This window comes from Dendrobium catenatum, unplaced genomic scaffold (assembly GCF_001605985.2).
Source record: "Dendrobium catenatum unplaced genomic scaffold, ASM160598v2 fragScaff_scaffold_253, whole genome shotgun sequence".
Lineage (NCBI taxonomy): Eukaryota > Viridiplantae > Streptophyta > Magnoliopsida > Asparagales > Orchidaceae > Dendrobium > Dendrobium catenatum.
In genome coordinates this window covers 79,992-100,594 of record NW_021318715.1, presented here as the reverse complement: position 1 = coordinate 100,594, position 20,603 = coordinate 79,992, and the positions used below count along the sequence as shown (strand labels likewise).

The following is a 20,603-nucleotide window of genomic DNA, read 5'->3' as shown; positions in this document are numbered from 1 at the left end:
TAAAAGAAACTGAGTGAAGAATGCTTGAAATTGCTCCGGAGTGAATGCTTGAAAGTTCGAATTTTTGCTGGAACTTGAAAATCTAAACGTCGCCTTTGCATTCGACCTAAACCAGGGTTTAAATGTTGATGTCACATCGAAATCTCAGTAGGCGCGCCACGTCGGCAACTGGGGGGCCGAACTTAAAAAAAACTTTAGGTTAATTTTTTTAGAGGCGGCGCCTTAAATATATGAGGCGAGGCGCGCCTCAGTAAACTTGAGGCGTAAGCCTCATAAACTGAACTTATTGCGTGGGCTTTGAGGCTTAAATGGACTAAATTGCGCTGAGGCGCGCCTCTTATTGCGCAATTTTAAACGTTGCTCTTAGGTTGCGGTTAGGCTTTCACAACAATGCTCAATGTTATCTCAATATCGACTTCCAATGTCATCCCAACATTAGTATTTCAAAACATCTTAACATCAAAGTTTGACGTCGTCTATAATTTCTACACCCACAATCATACCCCTGTGCCTTCTTGACATCTCATCTTGGTCCAATATCGTCTTAATATCAAAAACCAGCATTATCTCGAGATCGACACAATCGATGACTTATTGACATCAATTCGCTGCCCATTACACAACATTGATGCTCGACTGTCTAGAGTATTGTCGTCTCTCCTTTTGATGCCTAACACGACATCGACGTCTGACTCTCAACATCATAATATTAAAATATTTTAAGCACAAATCTTAATTAATTAATTTATTATTTCTTAATTATTCTTAATTTTTTTCTTATTTAATTTTTATATTTAAAATATAAAAATTATAATTCTGTGTCCAACCTTTATCCATGTCCTATATTTTCAATAATTGACATGCCTTGTGTCTGTGTCGTCGTGTCTGTGTCTGTGCATCATAATGAAAGATTTTGTAGAGGTTAATTTTTAAAAACTTTGCTTGTTGTGTGATAGAAAAGTACCCCTCAAACTTGAAGGAAAATTTAATAAGATGGTGGTGAGACATGCAATTCTTTATGGCACATAAAGTTGGCCATGAAAAGAGTCGTAAAATTAAGTAAAGGGTTGCAGAGATTAGGATGCTCCGGTGGATGAGTGGCATCACTATTTGTGACAAAATGTGACACGAGTATATAGACAAAAAGGTTGGAGTAGCTCTAGTGGCAGATATGGATTAAAGAGTCAACTTAGATGATTTGGTTACATAAAATGCCAGCCTTCCCATGACCGGTTAGGAGAGTAAATGTATTAGATTTGACATATGTAAAAAAGTAGTGGTAGATCTAAAAAAAATTAGTTAGAAAATATCAAAAATGACATTTTTTAATTAGATTTAAATGAGAATTTGACTCTTGAGATGACATAATGGAGAAAAAAGGATTCATATAGCCAACCCACGTAGTAGGACAAAAGGCTTGATGTTCTTGTTCTTGTTGTTTTTGTTGAAGATGAGATGGATCATGATAGCCATAAATATTAGAAGATGATTTATGTGATCTAGAATAACATAATTATACAACATTACAATTGTATGGCCTACAAATCCTAATATGAAGATGGAAATTATATTCATTATCATATGTGTATTAGCAAAGAGATTTGAAAGGTTAAGATCAACATCTAGAACCATAAGCTCCATTCTAATGAATATGAGAATGATAAAGATGATGTTCATGATATGTTAATGTTATTTGTTTAAGATAATGTGATTTCGTTGAAACTTTAGAGGTGGAGCTTTCTTTAAAAGTTTTTGGCAAGAGCTTCTTACTTTATCTAGTCATTGAGACTATGGTGTTTTTTATTTTTTATATTTTTTTGGGCGAGGGGAGTAGGTGGATTATAGTGATGGGCTATTATTGTTTGTCTTGGCTAACATGTAAGTTGATGTGAATAGGATGGAGGCTACAACTTTTGGTTCTCTTGCCCTCTGAGAGTCGACGAGTTTGAAATGAAGGCATGTGACAGAGGAAGATGATTTTGTTATAGGTTTTCCTATTGTGGAAAGCAAGAAACAACATTTCTAATGAAGTTCAATAGTTGTGAATGCTAGGACCAAGAAGCGAGGTTTTGACTAGGGCAAAGAAGCGAGGTTACAACTGTGTCTAAGGATTCAATCTTAAGGTCTTTATTGATTTAAGCTTTAGTGGAGGTTCAATATTGCAGGCCTATGGGTTGCAGGAGTTTTGGGATTCTAGGTTACAATTTTAATGTGGTTGTTATGTGAGTGCTTACAGAAGTAACCATGAGATGTGAGAGTTGCATATGTTTTTTTTTAATTATTTTTTATTTTTTACGGATAAGGTTAGGTGCAAAACTTGTGTTTCGATGAGGTTAAACCGTTAAGAAAAATTTAAACTATGTTTACTTTTTTTTTCTCTTTCATTTATTTTTCTTATTTTCTATTTTTTTAATATTTTTCCTTTTTTAGGTAAAATAAAATGTGTACAACTATGGGTAAAAATAAAATTAAGGAACGTGGTTTCAATTTTGTAAAAAGGGGGAAAAAAGAGGATGAGGGAATCGACCAAGGGTGTGGCGAAATCGAGGGAATCTAAAGAAAATACAAAGAAATCATCACACATCACTCTACCAAAATTGAAGTAGGAAAATTGTTGCAAAACAAGATATAAAATTTTAAGAGGAAGAATAGAGGATGAATGAACATCATGTACGTAATTCAGAGTGATCAACTTGGATCAAAGAAAAAAAAAAAGAAGAAAACCAAAGTTTGCCTCATTAAATAATTTATTCATTATTTAATCCTTCTAAAAGCCCATACAAGCAATCATATTTATAAAGAAAAAGAACCCTAATATAATGATTAAATTATCCTTATTTCTATTATTTAAAATAAGAATGAGATTATTTTATCAATATTGTATTTAATCAATCAAAATAATTTACAAAATTCGCCCAAAAATAAGGATAAGTTTAAAATTGCTTGAAAATGGTCTGTTCCTCTCCATTTGTAACTTGTATTGACTTAGTTTGTTTAGCCTCTAAGGAATTGGTTTTATTTGGGCTAAATTGGTTGAATGGTCTATCGATCTTCGTATGCATCATATCTCCTCTCTTTCTAACTGATCTTGCTCACCCCTCCTTCCCAACCCCCCGGTGCTTTGCTCAATGTGTAAGAGATTATAGTTTGTTTGACATTCATAACTATGGAGTTCTAAAATCTTGTAATACATCTTATAAGCATATTGAATGCTTTATTATCTTTTCAAAATTCATTGTTGTCAATCTTAACTCTGACTGAGAAAGGTTGATTATTGATTTGGTGATGTATATGAAATAATATCTGTAGTTATGGATTTGAATAGGTCATTGTGATAATATTATGATGGACGTGGGGATGGTTTCATTTGAAGATTAGGTTTTATGAAATAGACCTAAGTCATATTTGGCGTGGTTTTTTACGCATGGGCAAGTGGGAAAGCTGCCCACCCATGCATACATTGTTTGGGGCATACAACTACCCCTTAACAAGCCTTTAGGTGGCTTAGGTATTGAATGGATAGTTGAACCAGTACGGTGGGGAGAGAACTTTTACATTGTAGTTGCAGAACCAGGGAAACAATGTAGGTGAATGGAGTAGGAAGGAAAATTGTAGATTGAAAGTATTATGACTATAAATTGTGAAAATGATCAGTTCAAAGTAGAATTAACTAGATATGCAACACTGAATAGAAATGATGCTAAGAAATATTTAATAATGATGACACCAAATAGTTGGGATATATTTTTTACTCTGCTGCTACTGTTGAATGATGCTGGTTTATACCATCTCAAATAATACATTCTTAATCTATATGTTATATAAAGGTAAGATGAGGAGGAAATGAGTGGAAATGAAGTTTAATAATGATGACACCAAATAGTTGGGATATATTTTTTACTCTGCTGCTACTGTTGAATGATGCTGGTTTATACCATCTCAAATAATACATTCTTAATCTATATGTTATATAAAGGTAAGATGAGGAGAGAAATTATGAAGAGTGTGAGGGAAATGATGCTCTCTTTATTTTAGTTTTTAAAAATTTGAAAGAGAGCGAAAGAATCTTATAAATTAACATTGAAAATTAAAATTCTTGGATAAGATATTTTTTCTATTTTCAAAATTATTTTAAAAATAATTTAATTGGAATTTTTAGAGAATATTATTACATTGTTTTCAAATCATTTTGGCCTTCAAATATTATGGGGTTGTAATATTATGTTTTATAATTCATATTGATTGATATTTTGTTAATGAAGAAAACAGACAGAAGTGAGATACAAAATCACAAAAACTGAAATAATACTTGTATGACTTTTACAAAACGAGTTTTAAATGAGATGTCTGATAGGATCAACAATGAGTGATTGAGTTCCGTACCCAATTGAACTTTGATTCCATAAGTTGCCTGAAGGAATGTATCTTATCATGCCCATAAATATAGCTTATTTGCTCTTGCAGTGCAATGTCTTTTCTGGTTTGGTATAAAAAAGTAAAAAAAAATGTATTACTGTATGATAGTATGATCCATGGATGGTAGTTGTTAGCAAGTTATAGATTTATTCAAATGAAATGTAAACATGAGCTTCCATATGCATGGAAGGAAAACTTATTGGGGCTTATTATTTTGTTTCAGTTTATTTTGGAAGCATAGAGCAGTTATAATTGATCGGTAGGGGCATTTGTTTCCTGCAAATTGTTGTGCTTAACTAGAGGTGTGGACAAGCTTTAAGGGATATTCTTATGTCTCTGCTTAATAATAAGAATCTGGCCACATGTTTTTAAGTGTTGACATTGGAAATGTTTATAACATATCAAAAAGTGGAAAAAAGCCATGTGCCTTAATAAACGTCCACTCATCCAATTAATAGTGTTATTAGAGCCATGATCAGCTTATTAGGAGATAATAACTTTCAGAAAGTCATTCCCTTGGAGAACCAGCTTAAAGCCTTCTTGCAGCAAAGAAAAGCATTGTTTCTTGTAGAAAAGGCGGTTTCAATTTTGTGAAATTCATTTTAATAATTCTAATTTTGCTAGTAGTGTTTTGTTGATAAAAGATCTTTTGCTTCAGCTCTGAGCACTTGGGGCTTTCCAAATCTTATTTTCAATGAATTTTTTTATTTTTTGTAAATTTCAATCTTCAATGTTGAATTCCTTAAATTAATGCATCACTGCTTCCGTTCTTGTGATGGTGAATTGTATGCCATGCAGCATCCGCTGCAAAGACTGTGCCACATGCTAAGGCAGGTGTTTCTGGAACAGTTCAAGCATTGAACTATTCTGACATACCGAATTCCCAGATAAGAAAAGTAATATCTTCCTACTTCCAGTTTCAGGCTTTCAATTTTAATCGTTAGTAGATGGGCTTTTATCTTATTTTGTAATGCCTAACTGTACTTGTTCCAGGTAACTGCATCACGTTTGCTGCTTTCCAAGCAAACTATTCCCCATTACTATCTCACAGTAGATACTCGTGTTGACAAACTTATGCAGTATGAATCTTCTTTCTACTTGTGTAGCTAAATATTCTCTTTTAGTGCCTTGTGTCAGTCTTGCACTTGAGAAATAATCATTTACCTTCATTTCTTCTTATTAGACTACGTGGCGAGCTTAATGTTTTGCAAGAAGCTTCTGGGGGAAAACGTATTTCTGTCAATGACCTCATTATCAAGGTTTATTTTCTGTCTAAAATTATTGTATTCCCCGACTGAAATTGAGAGTCGTATTTGCTACTTTTATGGTGTCAATCTTGGCTTTGTGCAAATGTTAATGATACATGATAAGTTTACACATTTTTAAATGACACTCATTATACTGAATAAGTGAACGATTGCTTCTTAAAAGCCATCCCAAACGAAGCTTTTATTGCATATTTGTATTGCATGCCATATTTGCGTTAAAAATTCTGTTTTAAGAAGCAATAAAAAGCCGTCCCAAACAAAGACAAACTTTGCAGCGACATGCAAGTTTCACAGAACAAGATGCTATTAATTACACAACTATTTAAAGATAATGAAAGTCACACAAGTGATTGAAATTTTGTTTGCTGCAAAGATACTAGATTGTAACATATATGAAGAAACTAATCACACTTTCAACAATTTGTATAAGAGGAGGGATAAAGAGAGAGAGAGAGAAAGGAAAGGGGGAAAGAATTGACAAATAGCTAAATCTTATGCTTAGGCAAGATCGTCTCCTGAAGTATCTGTTTCGCTCATTGAAGAAGAATGGTTTACGCACTCAAAATTAACTTTAATTCAAGAAACGAATTGTTTTTCATCATGCTTCATAACTCTTATTACTCATATGTAGCATCAAATAGAATGGTATATGGTATTTGAAATAGAACTACCAGAGGTGAAAATGCAGAAAATCTGTGGGGAACAATTTGCTACAGGAGAATAAACTGCAAAGCTAAGCGGCATAACATTAGGATGAGCAAAACCAGCAGGGATTGCAAGAATTGACATAGATGAAACCCGCAAAAAGCATAGGAACGACTCCATGAATAGGAATTACAACCCACCTATGAGCCCACTTGGAATAGTTGCAAGAATAAGAGATGTTGCACTGCTTCAACTGGATAAGAATAACATCACGAGCATAGGAGTAGAAATTGTAGGAATATAATATAAAAGCTTTTACGTTAATAATTCTCCTTTGACTTGGAGAATTTGGCTGACGAATTGTAGAGTTGATATTCTTCTAATAGATATTGGCAATGGGCGTAAATGCATTGGTCTTTCTTTCTACTTTATAAGATTAGTTTATAAGATTATTTTAGATATTCTTCATTAATAGTGGCCTAGTGGGCATAATTTCATCTCCAATAATAACTTCATGAATTATAATAGCATGATTGTTTAGAAAATATATAGATGACGTATTGGATGTAAAATGGAGAAAATCCCAGAGAAAGTGTAAATAGAAATGAGTTCAAAGCATTGGTTGATGATTTCTGGCGTAAGTTAGATCGAATGTATCCAAATTGGGAGGATACCAAAGGTATTTAGGATGTTTAATTTGTATGCATTTTTTTTCTTAATATACAGTTTTTATGATTTTATTTTTCTTATTAGTGCCTAGGATTATTTTATTTTTACTTTGTGTACTAAAAGTTGTCATATTTGAATTCAATCATATTTTGTTAACTTTTTCTTTAGAATTAAAATTATTATAGTTAACAAAATTTTGGCAAATTTAATATTCCATTCATATATATGTTATGTAAGCCATACATTTATTGAGAGGTTTGATGGAGAAGTATAGAGAGAATAAGGAGGATCTTCATATGATATTATTGATTTAGAGAAAGCATATGATAAAGTTTCGAGATAAGTGCTATGGAGAGTTCTAAAAACGAAAGGGGTGAATAATGCTTATATTCGAATCATTAGGCATATGTGTGCTGGAGTTGTTACTTGTGTTCAAACACAAGGTGTTTTGACCAAGTATTTTTCAATTTTAGTTGGATTATCAAGGATCAGCCTTAAGCCCATATCTTTTTTGCTTTAGTTATGGATGTTCTTACTAGAGATTTGCAAGAGGATCTTCCCTGGTGTATGTTTTTTGCTGGCGATATTCTTTTTGCTGATAAGACTAAAGAGGGAGTTGAAGGTAAACTTGAATTATGGAGGTCAACCTTAGAGTCTAAAGGTTTTCATTTGAGTAGATCTAAAACCGAATACATGGAGTGTAATTTTAGTAGTAATAGATCTAGTGGGGGTTTGTGACTTTGAGCGATCAAGTCATTAATAAGAGTACACATTTTAGAATTCTTGAGTCTATTGTTTAGAGTGATGGTGAAATAGATGGGATATTATTAGTAGAATTCAAGTTGGATGGTTGAAGTGGAGGAATGCATTGGGCTTGTTGTGTGAATTGTGATAGAAAAGTACCACTCAAACTTAAGGAAAAATTCTCTAAGATGGTGGTTAGACCTACAATGCTTTATGGTGCATAATGTTGGCCATTAAAAGAGAAGCATAATATCAAGTTAAGTGTTGCAGAGATGAGGATGCTTAGGTGGATGAGTGGTTTTACTCTTATTAGAGACAGGAATATGAAACGAGCATGTATGTGAAAAGGTTTGAGTAGCTCCAGTGTTAGATAATATTAGAGAGAGTTGCCTTAGATGGTTTGGTCACATAAAACGGCAGCCTTCCGATGACCCTTGTCAAGATAGGTAGAGATAGACCTGAAAAGACTTGGTTAGAAAATATCAGAAATATCCTTTCTTTATGAGAATTTGACTCTTAACATGACATATTGGAAAAAAAGGATTCATGTAGTCGACCCCATGGAGTGGGATAAACTTGATGTCGTTGTTGTCGTCGTCGTCGTCGTCATATGTATGTAATATAAAAAAAAATTGAGTAAATTCACCCGTCTCAAAAAGGCACGAATCTTGATATATGGATGGCTTGTTGTCGTCTTTTGTGGTAGGAAAAATAGCCAATGAAAAGTAGTTCATTTGGATTAGAACCTTTTCAAAATTCGGAAATCATAATTAAATTTTTGATTGGAAAAGAAATTTTTTTTATAACAAAAGCAAAAAATCATAAACCGCCACAAATGAATCGTAAATCTATGGGTTTCTAGGTTGGAACTCGATAGCCATTTCAAATGAACTCGTTTTTGTAGGTCTAGTGATAGTTGAACTATATGCAAAAGAAACTATTTCTAGTATAGATTCAGTATCATAGAAAATTATGATATGTTAATATGAGAACTGTGAAACATTACTGTTTTTCTGACTTGTGTACCTTATACTTTCTGCTAACATTTCCTTTCCTTAGCACTGATGAAAAGACCAGGCTTATAACCGATAGCATAGCATTTTGGGGCGATCTATTTTGCTACAGCATCCCATGAATGTTCAAAATTGTTTTATTGCCAATCTTGAAGATTAATTGCGTTTATGATATTTTACAATGCTCCTCTATTTAGAATTATGAAGTCTCAGAGTGCCAATGAGGCTTAATTCTATCCTCGGAGTTCTGCATTTCATTTGTTGTTTTTTTCTCTTTTCTTTTGCACAGGCTGCTGCTTTGGCTCTTCAGAAGGTTCCTCAATGTAATAGTTCCTGGATGAATGACTTCATCCGCCAGTAAGTCATTGTAGATCTTTATTAATTCTGAGGAGTTCAGAGAGTTGTTTGTCGAGATAAATACCTTGGTTACTAATGCAGGTACCACAATGTGAATATTAACGTAGCCGTGCAAACAGACAACGGGTTGTTTGTGCCAGTTATCAAGGTATTTTCTGCATTCTCGTCACTGTGGTCCTCAGCCCTTTTTTCTAGTTTCTTCTGCCTTTTAACGCTGAAATGATGTTGCAGGATGCAGACAAAAAGGGACTATCAAAAATTGCTGAAGAAGTGAAGAATTTGGCTCAAAAGGCGAAAGAAAGTACATTGAAGCCTGAAGAATATGAGGTGAGGAACCATACATTACTTTACAGTCAAGCCTTGGAAAAATTATTCTGTGCGGAGTTCAGACTCCAATGAAAATGCGTCATGTCCGATACCGAGCTTGGTACTGAGCAGTACGCCAGTACCTAACCATAAACTGGGCGGTTCTCCCGTCCAGAGTCCGCACAGAATAATTTCTCCAAGCCTGGGATAACCTGTCTGCGGTATGTTACTGAAATTGCTTTTATTCAGGGTGGTACTTTTACGGTTTCAAACTTGGGAGGCCCATTTGGAATCAAACAATTCTGTGCTATAATAAATCCCCCACAATCATGCATTCTGGCTGTGGGCTCTGGTGAGTCTGTAACAACAATTTTGCATTTGTTTTTTTTGCTAACAAACGTATAATTAATGTTTGCCATTTTAACTGCTGCGGAAATTTGGACCCATTCTGCTTCTTGACTTTGGAAAAACCTCTTTTCAAAATATTTTCTTACTCCTTTGCAAGCAAAAGCAAATGATATAAACTATATTGATTTAGAAAGATTATTTGTTTCTGGAGCAGCTGAGAGGAGGGTAATTCCCGGTGCTGGTCCCGGCGAATTTGAATTTGGTTCCTTCATAGCCGTCACCTTGAGTTGCGATCATCGGGTGGTCGATGGTATGTGTTAAATATGTTAAATTAAGGTTTTGTTTGGGATGACTTTCTTGCTACTTCATAACGCAATTTAGTACAAAAATTTTAATTTTGGTACTAGAAAGCTGATTTACGAAGCAGTAAAAAAGTTGTTCCAAACGAACCCTAAATTTCGCTCATTGTAATAAACTTGATGTGCTAATCTCTGCTTTATGTTTTAGGTGCCATTGGTGCAGAGTGGCTCAAGGCATTCAAGGGCTACATAGAAAATCCAACCTCAATGTTGCTCTAAATTTATTAGTTCAGCAACAATTTTTTTGTAGGATCACAAAATAAGGTAACCCAGACCCTTCTTGATACATTTTGTGTTGTTCATTATTTCTTTTCACAGGCATGATATAAATTAAATTTGGCCTTAATGAGAACCTTAAGGACTTTAGATAAATTATGGTTTTGAGTTCTTTCTTTTGTGTTAAGTAATGCTATGTTATCTGGGGTGAATGTCCATATGAGCAGAGGATGAATGACCAGACTAGTTGATGACAATTTCAAATATGTTTTCCTAATTGATTCTTTGCTTATTGAGAATATTTATTATTTGCTTTTGCATTCTTTGGTTCTCTTTATTTTGTTTTGTTGTGTTTATGGCTTCGTTTGAGACGACTTTCTTACTGCTTCTTAAAGCTACTTTTTAGTATAAATTTTTTTATTTTTTATCCTAAAAAATGGCTTTAAGAAGCAAGAAGAAAGCAGTCCCAAATGAAACATTAAGCTTGATTTATTGACAGGGATGGCTTTAAAATATAACATTATAGTCCTTAGGGAAATGCAAAGATCTAAAATTCAAATTTTCTCACATTTCACATTTATTTTTATATGAATTAAATTTTGAATGCAATGTTAGCTTTCTAAGATGAGTAATGGTGATCTCAGTATCTTTGCATTCTATTTCAGTACCTATTTGTTTTGGTGAGGATTTTTTTTTAATTATTTTTTATTCGCAGTCGTATTCTTTGCTTCATTTGATAGGTATAATATAATAATATGAAGAATATGATATTTTGAAGGATCAAATGATCTAAAAATTAAAAGTTGAGTGTTGATTGTAGATCATATAAGCATGATTGTTAATCTGTCTCATGTAATCAACATTGAGGCTTCGTTTTGGACAGCTTTTTTTATTGTTTCTTAAAGCAGTTTTTAGTTTAAAAACTAAAAATTTTATATTAAAAAATTGCTTTAAGTAGTAAAATAGCCGTCATAAACGAAGCCTGAATCTCATAATCAAAGCATATATAGTTTTTGTTGATTTTTAAAGCAATTTTTTTAGTATAAAAATTTTTGAATTAGAAATTTTGTACTAAAATTTTACTTTAAAACCATGAAAAAATTTATTTCATATGAAATTATAATGAGAGTTGTCAAAAAGATAAATGGGGAATGTTATTAGAATGGAGATCATTGTCACAACTTAAAACATGAAAGAAAAATAGGACATTTGGAGAAATAGTTACATTTTTCTGATTTGATTTCAATCAAATTTGTATTAATGGGAGTTGATTAGATACCTAATCTGTTAATTAGTGTCTTGATTGTGATGTCTAAACTGAGAGCCATCATATGATTTCAAACCAAAAAAAGATTATATAATATCCAATCTTCTTTTCTCTTGTATCCATATCTAAGGTTTTATATCAATATAGTTATTATTATTATTTTTATAGCAATTTTTTAATATAATTTTTTTAAAGAAACGGTGAAAAAATAGTGATCAAAAGTTATACCAAATTAAGATTTTGTTTGGGATGTGATTTTCTTACTATTTTTTTAAGTAATTGTTTTAGTATAAAATTTATGAAATTTAAATATTTTTGTACTGAAATTTTGCTTTAAAAAGCAATAATAAAATAATGATCCCTCATCTTGCTTTGCTTCAGCAGACTCTCTCAAGCATAAAAATCACATTTTTTGATAAAAATGTATTTTATATTTCTTTTCAATCTTATAATAACATATTTATACAATATAATGACATGAAAGTGCTTGAAATAAGTAAAAAAAAAGAAGATATTAATGAAGCCTAATTTATCATCCATTGCAAAATGACTTAGTGTTAGATTTTTTAATGCAACTACTACAACAGACATCATGATTTCTTGCAAAGGAAAAAAAAATCATGAATTAGACTAAAAAAACTTAAATATACTTTCTTTATGTTAAAAATATGTGATAGGGGAGCTTAAGCCCCATTAATTATAAGATTTATATAAGTATCTAAGAACTTTAACTAGTTTTGAAAAGAAAATTAGCAAGCTAATGCATTAAGACTTATAAAATAAAAATTTTCCCATACCATTTTTTGAATCAAGAGCATTAGACCGGTTAATAATTGATATGTCACAAAAAATTGTCTTGATCGAGCATGAATCTCAAGGCATATCCAAATTTGAAACGTCTGAAATTAAATTGGGACCATCGAAACTCCAATTTCAATAAACTTATAGTCAAATTGAATATCTCAGAGAAACGAACCCAGTGATAGCAAAATCGGTCCAATCCGAGTCCAAATAGGTCCAAATCAAGGGATCAAAGTGTTTGGACGGTTCAAGTCATTAATTGGATGGTCAAATGATTTCTAAATATGACATGCTTATAGTCAAATTGAGTGGCTCGATGCGAATCCACGAATCCCAGGATCGCTTAATTTTGATATATTAAGGCACTTAAATGCTTAAAAAAAGTTTCATGATCGGGGGAATCAATATGGGTCATTCAATAGAGCACTTCGAACTTGCCTGGAATTTTATCCATATTTATAGAGTGTTCCACTCATATAAATCTATAAATAAAACCCTCACATTCTACATAAATGGGACCTTTGACTAGAGATTGGAAAGAGCTCTGAAGTTTCAAGTGTTCCAACACCACTGTAATCGAACCTCTATCAACAGTGTCTGGACCACCGACAATTGTCGGACCACCACCTATCCATCTCTCCAAACTATTGTAATCTCACAGTTTCCAAGTTAAGGGACATGTCAAGTTTTATAACTTACTCAACTACAATGGAATCTTCTCATCCGAGCAAGGTTCCATGGTTTTACCCTTTTTGAATTTTTCACGTAAAAAGTTTTGGTGTTTTCTCGCTCTCTCAATTATATATTTGTGTGCTCATATCCGTGCATCGTAGGACCAAATATTCTCTCACTCTATCGCCGTGAATATACTAGCCCGCAACAATAATATATTATGTAAAAAAGATAAAATTAAATTATCAAAACTATGCCTCAAACTAATACAAGGAGATGATATTTCTTAGAGCCAAGTCTTCATGTTTGTACCCCCCTCAAAATGATCATACATGCAAATTGATTCATAAATTTTTTTATTCATAACAATGTGTTGATAAACTCATAATATATGTCACACAAATACGCAGCAGAAAATAATAAAAAGTTGTCTCAAAATGAAGCTTTTTTTATGAAGGGAAAATTCATCAATTACGCAGCTTGGGAAATTCGGCTCTATCTGATCAGTGATCACTGCCGTTGGTTCTACACTTACTAGAATGACTAAAATACCCTGTGCGGAACCTGTTGCGACGGAATTAGGGTTTCCTTGTGCGCAACTTTTATAAATTCGCAGTGAGACCCTCGGAGCCGCCCATCTATTAGTCGAAAAGAGCGATCGGATAGGGCTTCGGATTTTGAGAGGGAGACGATGAGGGCAAAGGTGAGATGTTCCTGTACGTTCTTTGTGAAATGAAGCTCTTAAGGATTTCGTTGCGCTCTATTTTTCCCTTGTTGATGTTTTATCTTCGGTTAGATCACGTTTTCCGGGCTATTTGATTCTTTTGGGCTTCCTTTTGTGCAGAAATTTTGTTTTTGCATATTGCATCTGTCGATTTTTATGCTTCTTTTGTGCAGAAAGCAGTTTTTGGTACAAAAATTTCTTGAACTAGAAATTTTTGTACTAAAAAGCTGCTTAAGAAAGCAGTAACAAAGCTGTCCCAAACGAAGCCTTGATTTAGACAATCTATTGTTCTGAGCAAATATATATCATTATGTCGTTTTTTTAGTTAAAGGGTTTACTTTTTACTACCACGTAATCTTCCTGATTACTCAGTTTTTTTATTTTTTTATGCCATGAATCCTCTAGCAGTTCTTTATGTCTGTTGCAAGGTCTGAAGAACGTCGAGAAGCTTTATTAATAAGAAATTAATTATTGATGTTATGGTTTTTAGTTTTTAATGCAACAATTGGTAGCCCGTTTAAATGTTGAATTATTTGTACTGCATATCTTATAGTTATTTTCAACGTTTTTGCTTTTTGGATTGTGTACCAGTAAGATTGATAACTTAATATATTTAGATTTAATGATTGAAAATATAACTATACACAGAATGAGAAAGATAATTGTATCTTTGTTTCTATTTGTGGAATATAGATCAACTTTGAATTTTTGAATATGTTCGGACAAGACCTAGGATTCATTGAAGTAATGTATTTACTGCTAATGTAAATGTAAGAAAAATAGAAACTTGTGAAGTTCTTCATCTGATCAAACATGATCCCGATATAGGTTAATGGCCTAATTTGGTTAATGGGAAATATATTGAGCTCCTACAAGTTTGGGGAGTGGTTATGGTACAGTTCAAACAGCGTTTTCAGGAGGTTATTTGATTGATTTATACTCCTATAACATAAAAGGAATGATTTATTTTGAAACCCAAAAGTGAAAAGGAAACCCATTAGTTTAACAACAAAGAAGTCAAGTTGATAATCTAATGTGGATGTGTTGTAAAATTAGAAAGAGTATGGTGAGAAACGTTTATAATAATGAGAGCAATGAGAGTATCATCCATTTAAGATACAATAGTGAAAATAAACTTCAATTATGCATATAAAACAGAGGGAAGAGGATTCATCATTACTAGGTAGAGTGAATTGACATTGAGAATTTGGGAGGTGTGACAAAGTTTGATGGCCAGAGGTTGTTCAAAAATGAATCAGGAAAAATAAATGCAATACCTAGTGTAGCCTATGCTATGGAGGACTCCAAATTCAATGATTGTGAAGAGAGCATATATATGTCAAAGATGGTGTTGATAACAGTGAATACTAGTTTATCTCTAAACCATAAATGCTAAAAACCTAAAGTTGTTTTACCGTGTTTGGTTATTTAAGAAACTATTTTGCAAGATATTTTTATTTGAAATGCAGCAGAACTTGGAATTATCCAACATAAGTTCATCTTATTATTATTTGGTAAGTATTATTTTATCCTACATAATCTCATGTATTTATTATTTTGTACTTTTCAAAACTTTTCCTTATTAGGCCATCTCCAACCTAAAAACTCATTTTCCATTCCAAAATGCAATAACTCATTTCCAACTAAACTCCATTTCTAAACACTATAAAAAGAATATTCTATGTATATTCTACCTTATATTATTTATACTAATTTTAATCATATCTTTATATGACAGTAAACAAATATGTTGGTGAACAATACAACATCATTATTGGGTCGCATTGTTCACTTTGCGATATTTAGCGTGGGATTTGATGTTCTGTTGGAGCAGGCGACTGCATATGAGCGTGTGTCGCTCTGTGGTTGGCGATGATTATACTAAGTTCAACTGATAACTTGTATCCATTTCCCTTTTAGAACCTTACTTTGGGGGAGCTCCATGTTTTTGCTCAGTGCCTAAGATTTAGTAGTCATATAATTTGAGGGCATTTGATGCCTTTGATAAAACTCATTCTCAGTAACCTTAGCTTCTAAATTCAATTCTGCTTTGCTTTTATAATTGAAATGCCGTAAAACATTACAAATTAATTTCTTTGACTGGAGATCAATCGATTTAGTGATTGCCTACTGCTTTTGAATTGAAGATTTTACATTCTGCAATTAAATTTTCCAGTTGTTTGCATAGTTTAGTTATATATGGGTTCTCTGTAATTTTATTTTCATTTTGATGTTTTCGTTAAAATTTACATGTTTCTCTGTATTAATTATAAATATCCCATGACCTAATTATTCAGTGGAAGAAGAAGAGAATGAGGAGGCTCAAGAGGAAGCGCAGAAAGATGCGGCAGAGGTCCAAATAATTTGGTGAATGCAAGGAAAACCTCTGCTTCTTTGCTTTGCTGCTACAAGTTTGGTGAATCCTTTACACAGTTTTCAGCATTAGGCGAGACTTGAACTTAAACATTGCTGTTGTTGTGAACTTCTACTTATTTTGCTTAAAAATTCTGTCTTTGCTATTGACCATAGAGTGCATCATCGCTTCTGTTCTGACCCTCACAGTTGTTTTTTGTTTACTAAATTTGGGTTACATCTTGCTTGCGTTAGCTTTCTTATCCGAATTTCTTGATATCAGCGGTTAGTTTTCTAGGCAGTGCAACTGTAAGTTTTCTCAAATGACGTTAGTTGATGAGTTCTCAAATTATATTGTGGGCTGAGTTAAGTTGGACTTGAGCCATCTAGTGGCTATCTAGTTAAAAGTTAATTTGTTATGAAAATGTACATACAAAGGAATGTTTTATGCTGCTTCTTTAGGAAATGCACTTTAATTGCATTTTTGTTTTTTGTCTCTCTTGATTGTTTTGCGTAATGAAGATGATTTTTTTAATCTAGATTATCTTAGGCCGATCTAGGAGGGGTCGACTGAACCGGTCCAACCTGGACTAGTTCTCTGCTACAATAGGCGGCCCAAGCCAGGTGGGGGGTGGATGCCCTAGTGGGCCAAATTACTTAATGTAATTGTTGTTTAGGAAGAACAGTTTGAATTAAGGGTTGTTTAGTTTTTTTGTAAGAGTCCTTTGGCTTTAAATTAATCTTTTTGGCTTGGGTTTTGTTTTTCATCTTGAATTTGGAAGATATTTGAGATCTAGGGTTTGTTCTAGTTAGACTGTAGGCTTTGCTAGAGATTTAGAGAGTTGTTTCTTCCTCTAGAATTGAAGCAACTTGTTGTATCTTGTATTATTTGTCTTGTTCATGAATTGAATAGAAGAAATTTTCATCGTGTTCATGGTTTTGCTGATTTCTCTCCGAAATCAAATCAAATATTGATAGGTTTGCTTGCAAACTCAAGTATTTCCCCTTAGGGTTACTTGCAAACTCAAGTACTTCCTATCAGATTCCAACCTAATATGCTCGATTGTTTTATTTTTTATTTGATTCAGTTTTTCACAATTCTCTCTTAAGTCTCATCATCTTCCTCCCCTTTTGTCTTTCACGCCCCCTTTCAAATGTTTTCTGGTTTCATGGTCTATGATTAATAATAAACATGTCTGAAATTTCCTGTTGATAAAGCCTAAACTTCTCTATGAGGCTTCATGTAATTTTTGAATTTTATTGCCTTCTTGATTTCACACTACTTTATTGGTAGTTTTCTTTCCTTGTGATTGAAATTCAAGGAATGAATGTTGCGTTCTTTTGAGATTTGATGATGTCAATGATGAAGACTTTATTTAATGTGTCTGAGATAATGATTACAGCTAATCTACTGCCTTCCTTCTGAGACATCCATCTGTTCATATCTCAAGTGCAAGTTTTCTCTTTTTTGTTTCACTAAATATGGTTTTTCAAAGTGGGAGCCAAATGGGAATGGTCACATGATGATTTGTGCATAGTTCAAATGATAATCATATCAGATTGTTGATTAAATTATTAGTTGTCTTTCGCTCCTATCTGATGACCTCCCCTCATCTTCCATCATTTTATTTAGCTCGACTTTCTATGAAATTGAGCAATTGACAAATTTTGTTTTATAATGTTTTCCATCTTTATTTCTATTAGTAAATATACTCTTTATATTGTTTTAGTTTAAAACAGTGAGTTGGAGGCCGACGGAGTTCTCGTAGCCTGTTTTCATTACTTAGGTTTCGTTTGGGAGGGCTTTTCTACTGCTTTTAGGGCAGCTTTCTAGTAAAAAAATAAATTTTGTTCTAAAAAATTGTTTTTAGAAGCATCAAGAAAGTCACACCAAATGAAGCTTTAGACTATTATGTTTATTCTTTTGCCAAGGGAAGAATTAATTATTCTATGCTGACACAAGGCGTAGTCCACATCACCTTGTTGTGTTCTCTCTGTGTGCCGGGTGATCTGGCACGCTCTGATTGTCTCCGGACATAGAGCTACTTATGGTGTCTGCATAGAATAATTTTTCCAAGGGAAGAGGGCGATGATGATTTCCAGGTCTCGTTCGTCGTAACGGTGAATCTGCCTTGCCGACCATCCTGATATATCACCACCCATATTCTGAGTCCTATGTTTTCTTCCCTAAATTTTCTCTGATTTTCATATCAGGTCTACTTCTGGGTTTAGTTTTCTTACTTGACTTAACATTTATGTCTTTGGATCCAATTTCTTGATCTGAGGCCAATGATTAAATTCATTCATGACAAGCATATGTCTGAAGATTCTTGTGGAAAATGCCTAATCTTCTCTATGAGGCTTCAAGGAAAGTTTTATATTCTTTTATTTTTTTCTTGATTTGTGTATTATTGAAATTCAAATAATTTAAGTTTCATTTCATTGGAATTTTGATGGTGTCAACTTTATTTAGTTGGTCTGAGTTCTAGTGATTATAGAGATGCCATTGCCTGTATTTAGAGGTTTGTTTGGTTGGCTTAAAAAAATTCAGTGTAATAGAATTTTTTTTTTAATTTGTTTGGATGAGTGTAAAGTAAATATAGATGCAGAGGTTGGTGGTGTTGGAGGCAATCAAGGGAGCTTGCTTGAATTGAAAATGATGCTCGCTCAAAATTAGGCAAGTTTAGTTTACTTAACACAATGAGCTAAAATAATTTACATTGTCTTCCCACTTTTTTGATTTCATATGTATGTTTTTTTATGTTTTGAATGAGAAATTTAAGAAAATGCTTGTTAGTTTATCAATTGTAAGCTATTTTATTCTTTTTTTTTTTGGAATGTTTTAAGTAATAACAATATATTTGGATATTTAAAGCTATTTTTTGTTAAATTTAAGAAAAAAATAGCTTTAAATGTGACTAATAAGATGATGGTGATTAGTATGAGAAAGTATTATTTGTTTGCCCTTTGATTTTTTTTGGAATAGCCTTCTTGTTAAAGTAAAAGAAAATGTTGAACTTGCTTTCACATGTTCAGTAATCCAAGAGAGGAATGAATATCCACATCAATAGATATAATGTTAAGCATGCTAAAATTAGTTGCAACATATCTCTATTGATAGTCATCAATTTTTTATGAAAAAGAGAAATGGATAATTATTTAGCAAGCCAATCTATGGTAACAATGTTGTGTTCATTTATTATGAAAAAGAGATGTAATAAGATCTTGTTGGGTTGCAGCCTTGAACATAGGGTAGGAAGTTGTAATAAGATGTGCAAAGGGAAGTTGCTAAGGATTTAGGCCTTGTTTGATTATAAAATTCTATTTTCTCGCTTTTAATGGAGCTTTTAAAATGGCAAATGGAGAAAATAATTTCTTCTTTATTCTGTAAAAATATGGAGATTCACTGGAAATTATTTTGAAGATGAATTAAAAAAAATGTTGCAGTAAAATGAATATTAAAAAAATGCTCTCATTCAAGTTTATTTCTCATCGTATTCAACTCATATTCGATTCGTATGTGCTTATAGAGCTTTAAATAAACAGCTTGTAAAAAAATAATAAATGAAACTTTAAGTATCAAGTTTTATTTTTGAAATAGTATTAGTTTATGAACAAAATTATATCTAATGAATATATCCTGTGAATTTTTTTGAGCTCAAACTATCGAGCATTTTTGAGTTTAAAAATAAGTTAGCTTGTCGAAGCTCATAAATTAATATGTTTAATAAATGATAATAAACACAACAATATAATAAACATAAATAAACACAATTTTGATATATTGGTTGAGAGTCTTGACTATTAATTAATAAATCTTAATATTGAAATTTATATATGTCAAATTTAAAAAAATAATAGATTTTATAATGTTTAATTAATTTTAAAATTGATTATTTAATAATTATTATGTTATTGAATTAAAATAATTATAAAATACTCATTAAATTGCTTGTCATTTTCATTAGGCTTAATCAAGCTCCATATTGAACATTAATTAAATTTCTTAACAAACTCATTCACAAACTTTGTATAGAATATGAATCAAACTTCTTTCCAAACTTAATATCGAACTTCTTATAAGTTAGTTTATGAGCATTAAATAATGTTCACAAATATAAACAAGTCAAACATACATCTCTTCAAGTTCGTTTATTAAGTCATTGAGTACTTAAAAAAAAAAATTCAAACTCATTTAATTATTAAAATAAGCGATCATGAAAAAATTATACTATGAGTAGTTTGTTGAACTCTTAAGTTCATTTGTAACCCTAGCCCTTGATAGAATGATCTATGATTGAGAGAATCAACTTAGATTGTCTAATATATTGTTTTGAAATTTTGATTAAACTTAATTTTATGATACTTTTAAAAAATTTTGAATATACCCTCAATCTTCATAAGAGAATGACAATGGACTAAAGATTAGAAAGAATTTGGAGATCT

General features: G+C 32.2%; 1 protein-coding gene, 1 long non-coding RNA gene and 2 other non-coding genes across 6 annotated transcripts in view; all 4 read left to right on the top strand.

The window, feature by feature from the left end:
* The window catches only part of LOC110099718 (dihydrolipoyllysine-residue acetyltransferase component 2 of pyruvate dehydrogenase complex, mitochondrial), a 34,892-nt gene extending 24,257 nt beyond the window's left edge, over window positions 1–10,635 (top strand). For all 3 annotated transcript variants that reach the window (XM_020826960.2, XM_020826961.2, XM_020826962.2), the window contains exons 12-20: window positions 5,215–5,312; window positions 5,410–5,495; window positions 5,600–5,675; window positions 9,045–9,112; window positions 9,194–9,260; window positions 9,344–9,439; window positions 9,668–9,770; window positions 9,981–10,076; window positions 10,274–10,635. In XM_020826960.2, coding sequence (XP_020682619.1) covers window positions 5,215–5,312; window positions 5,410–5,495; window positions 5,600–5,675; window positions 9,045–9,112; window positions 9,194–9,260; window positions 9,344–9,439; window positions 9,668–9,770; window positions 9,981–10,076; window positions 10,274–10,344 — 761 coding nt within the window. In that variant the 3' untranslated portion in view covers window positions 10,345–10,635. The remainder of the gene's footprint in view (window positions 1–5,214; window positions 5,313–5,409; window positions 5,496–5,599; window positions 5,676–9,044; window positions 9,113–9,193; window positions 9,261–9,343; window positions 9,440–9,667; window positions 9,771–9,980; window positions 10,077–10,273) is intronic.
* Window positions 10,636–13,650: 3,015 nt separating this feature from the next.
* LOC110099740 lies at window positions 13,651–16,411 on the top strand. Its single transcript, XR_002303483.2, has 2 exons — window positions 13,651–13,784; window positions 16,103–16,411. It is a non-coding gene; the product is annotated as an uncharacterized LOC110099740 (long non-coding RNA).
* A 1,257-nt stretch (window positions 16,412–17,668) lies between these two features.
* On the top strand, window positions 17,669–17,765 carry LOC114579270. The gene has a single exon (XR_003700182.1). It is a non-coding gene; the product is annotated as a small nucleolar RNA snR60/Z15/Z230/Z193/J17 (small nucleolar RNA).
* Window positions 17,766–18,241: 476 nt separating this feature from the next.
* LOC114579271 lies at window positions 18,242–18,331 on the top strand. The gene has a single exon (XR_003700183.1). It is a non-coding gene; the product is annotated as a small nucleolar RNA Z43 (small nucleolar RNA).
* The last annotated feature ends 2,272 nt before the right edge of the window (window positions 18,332–20,603 follow it).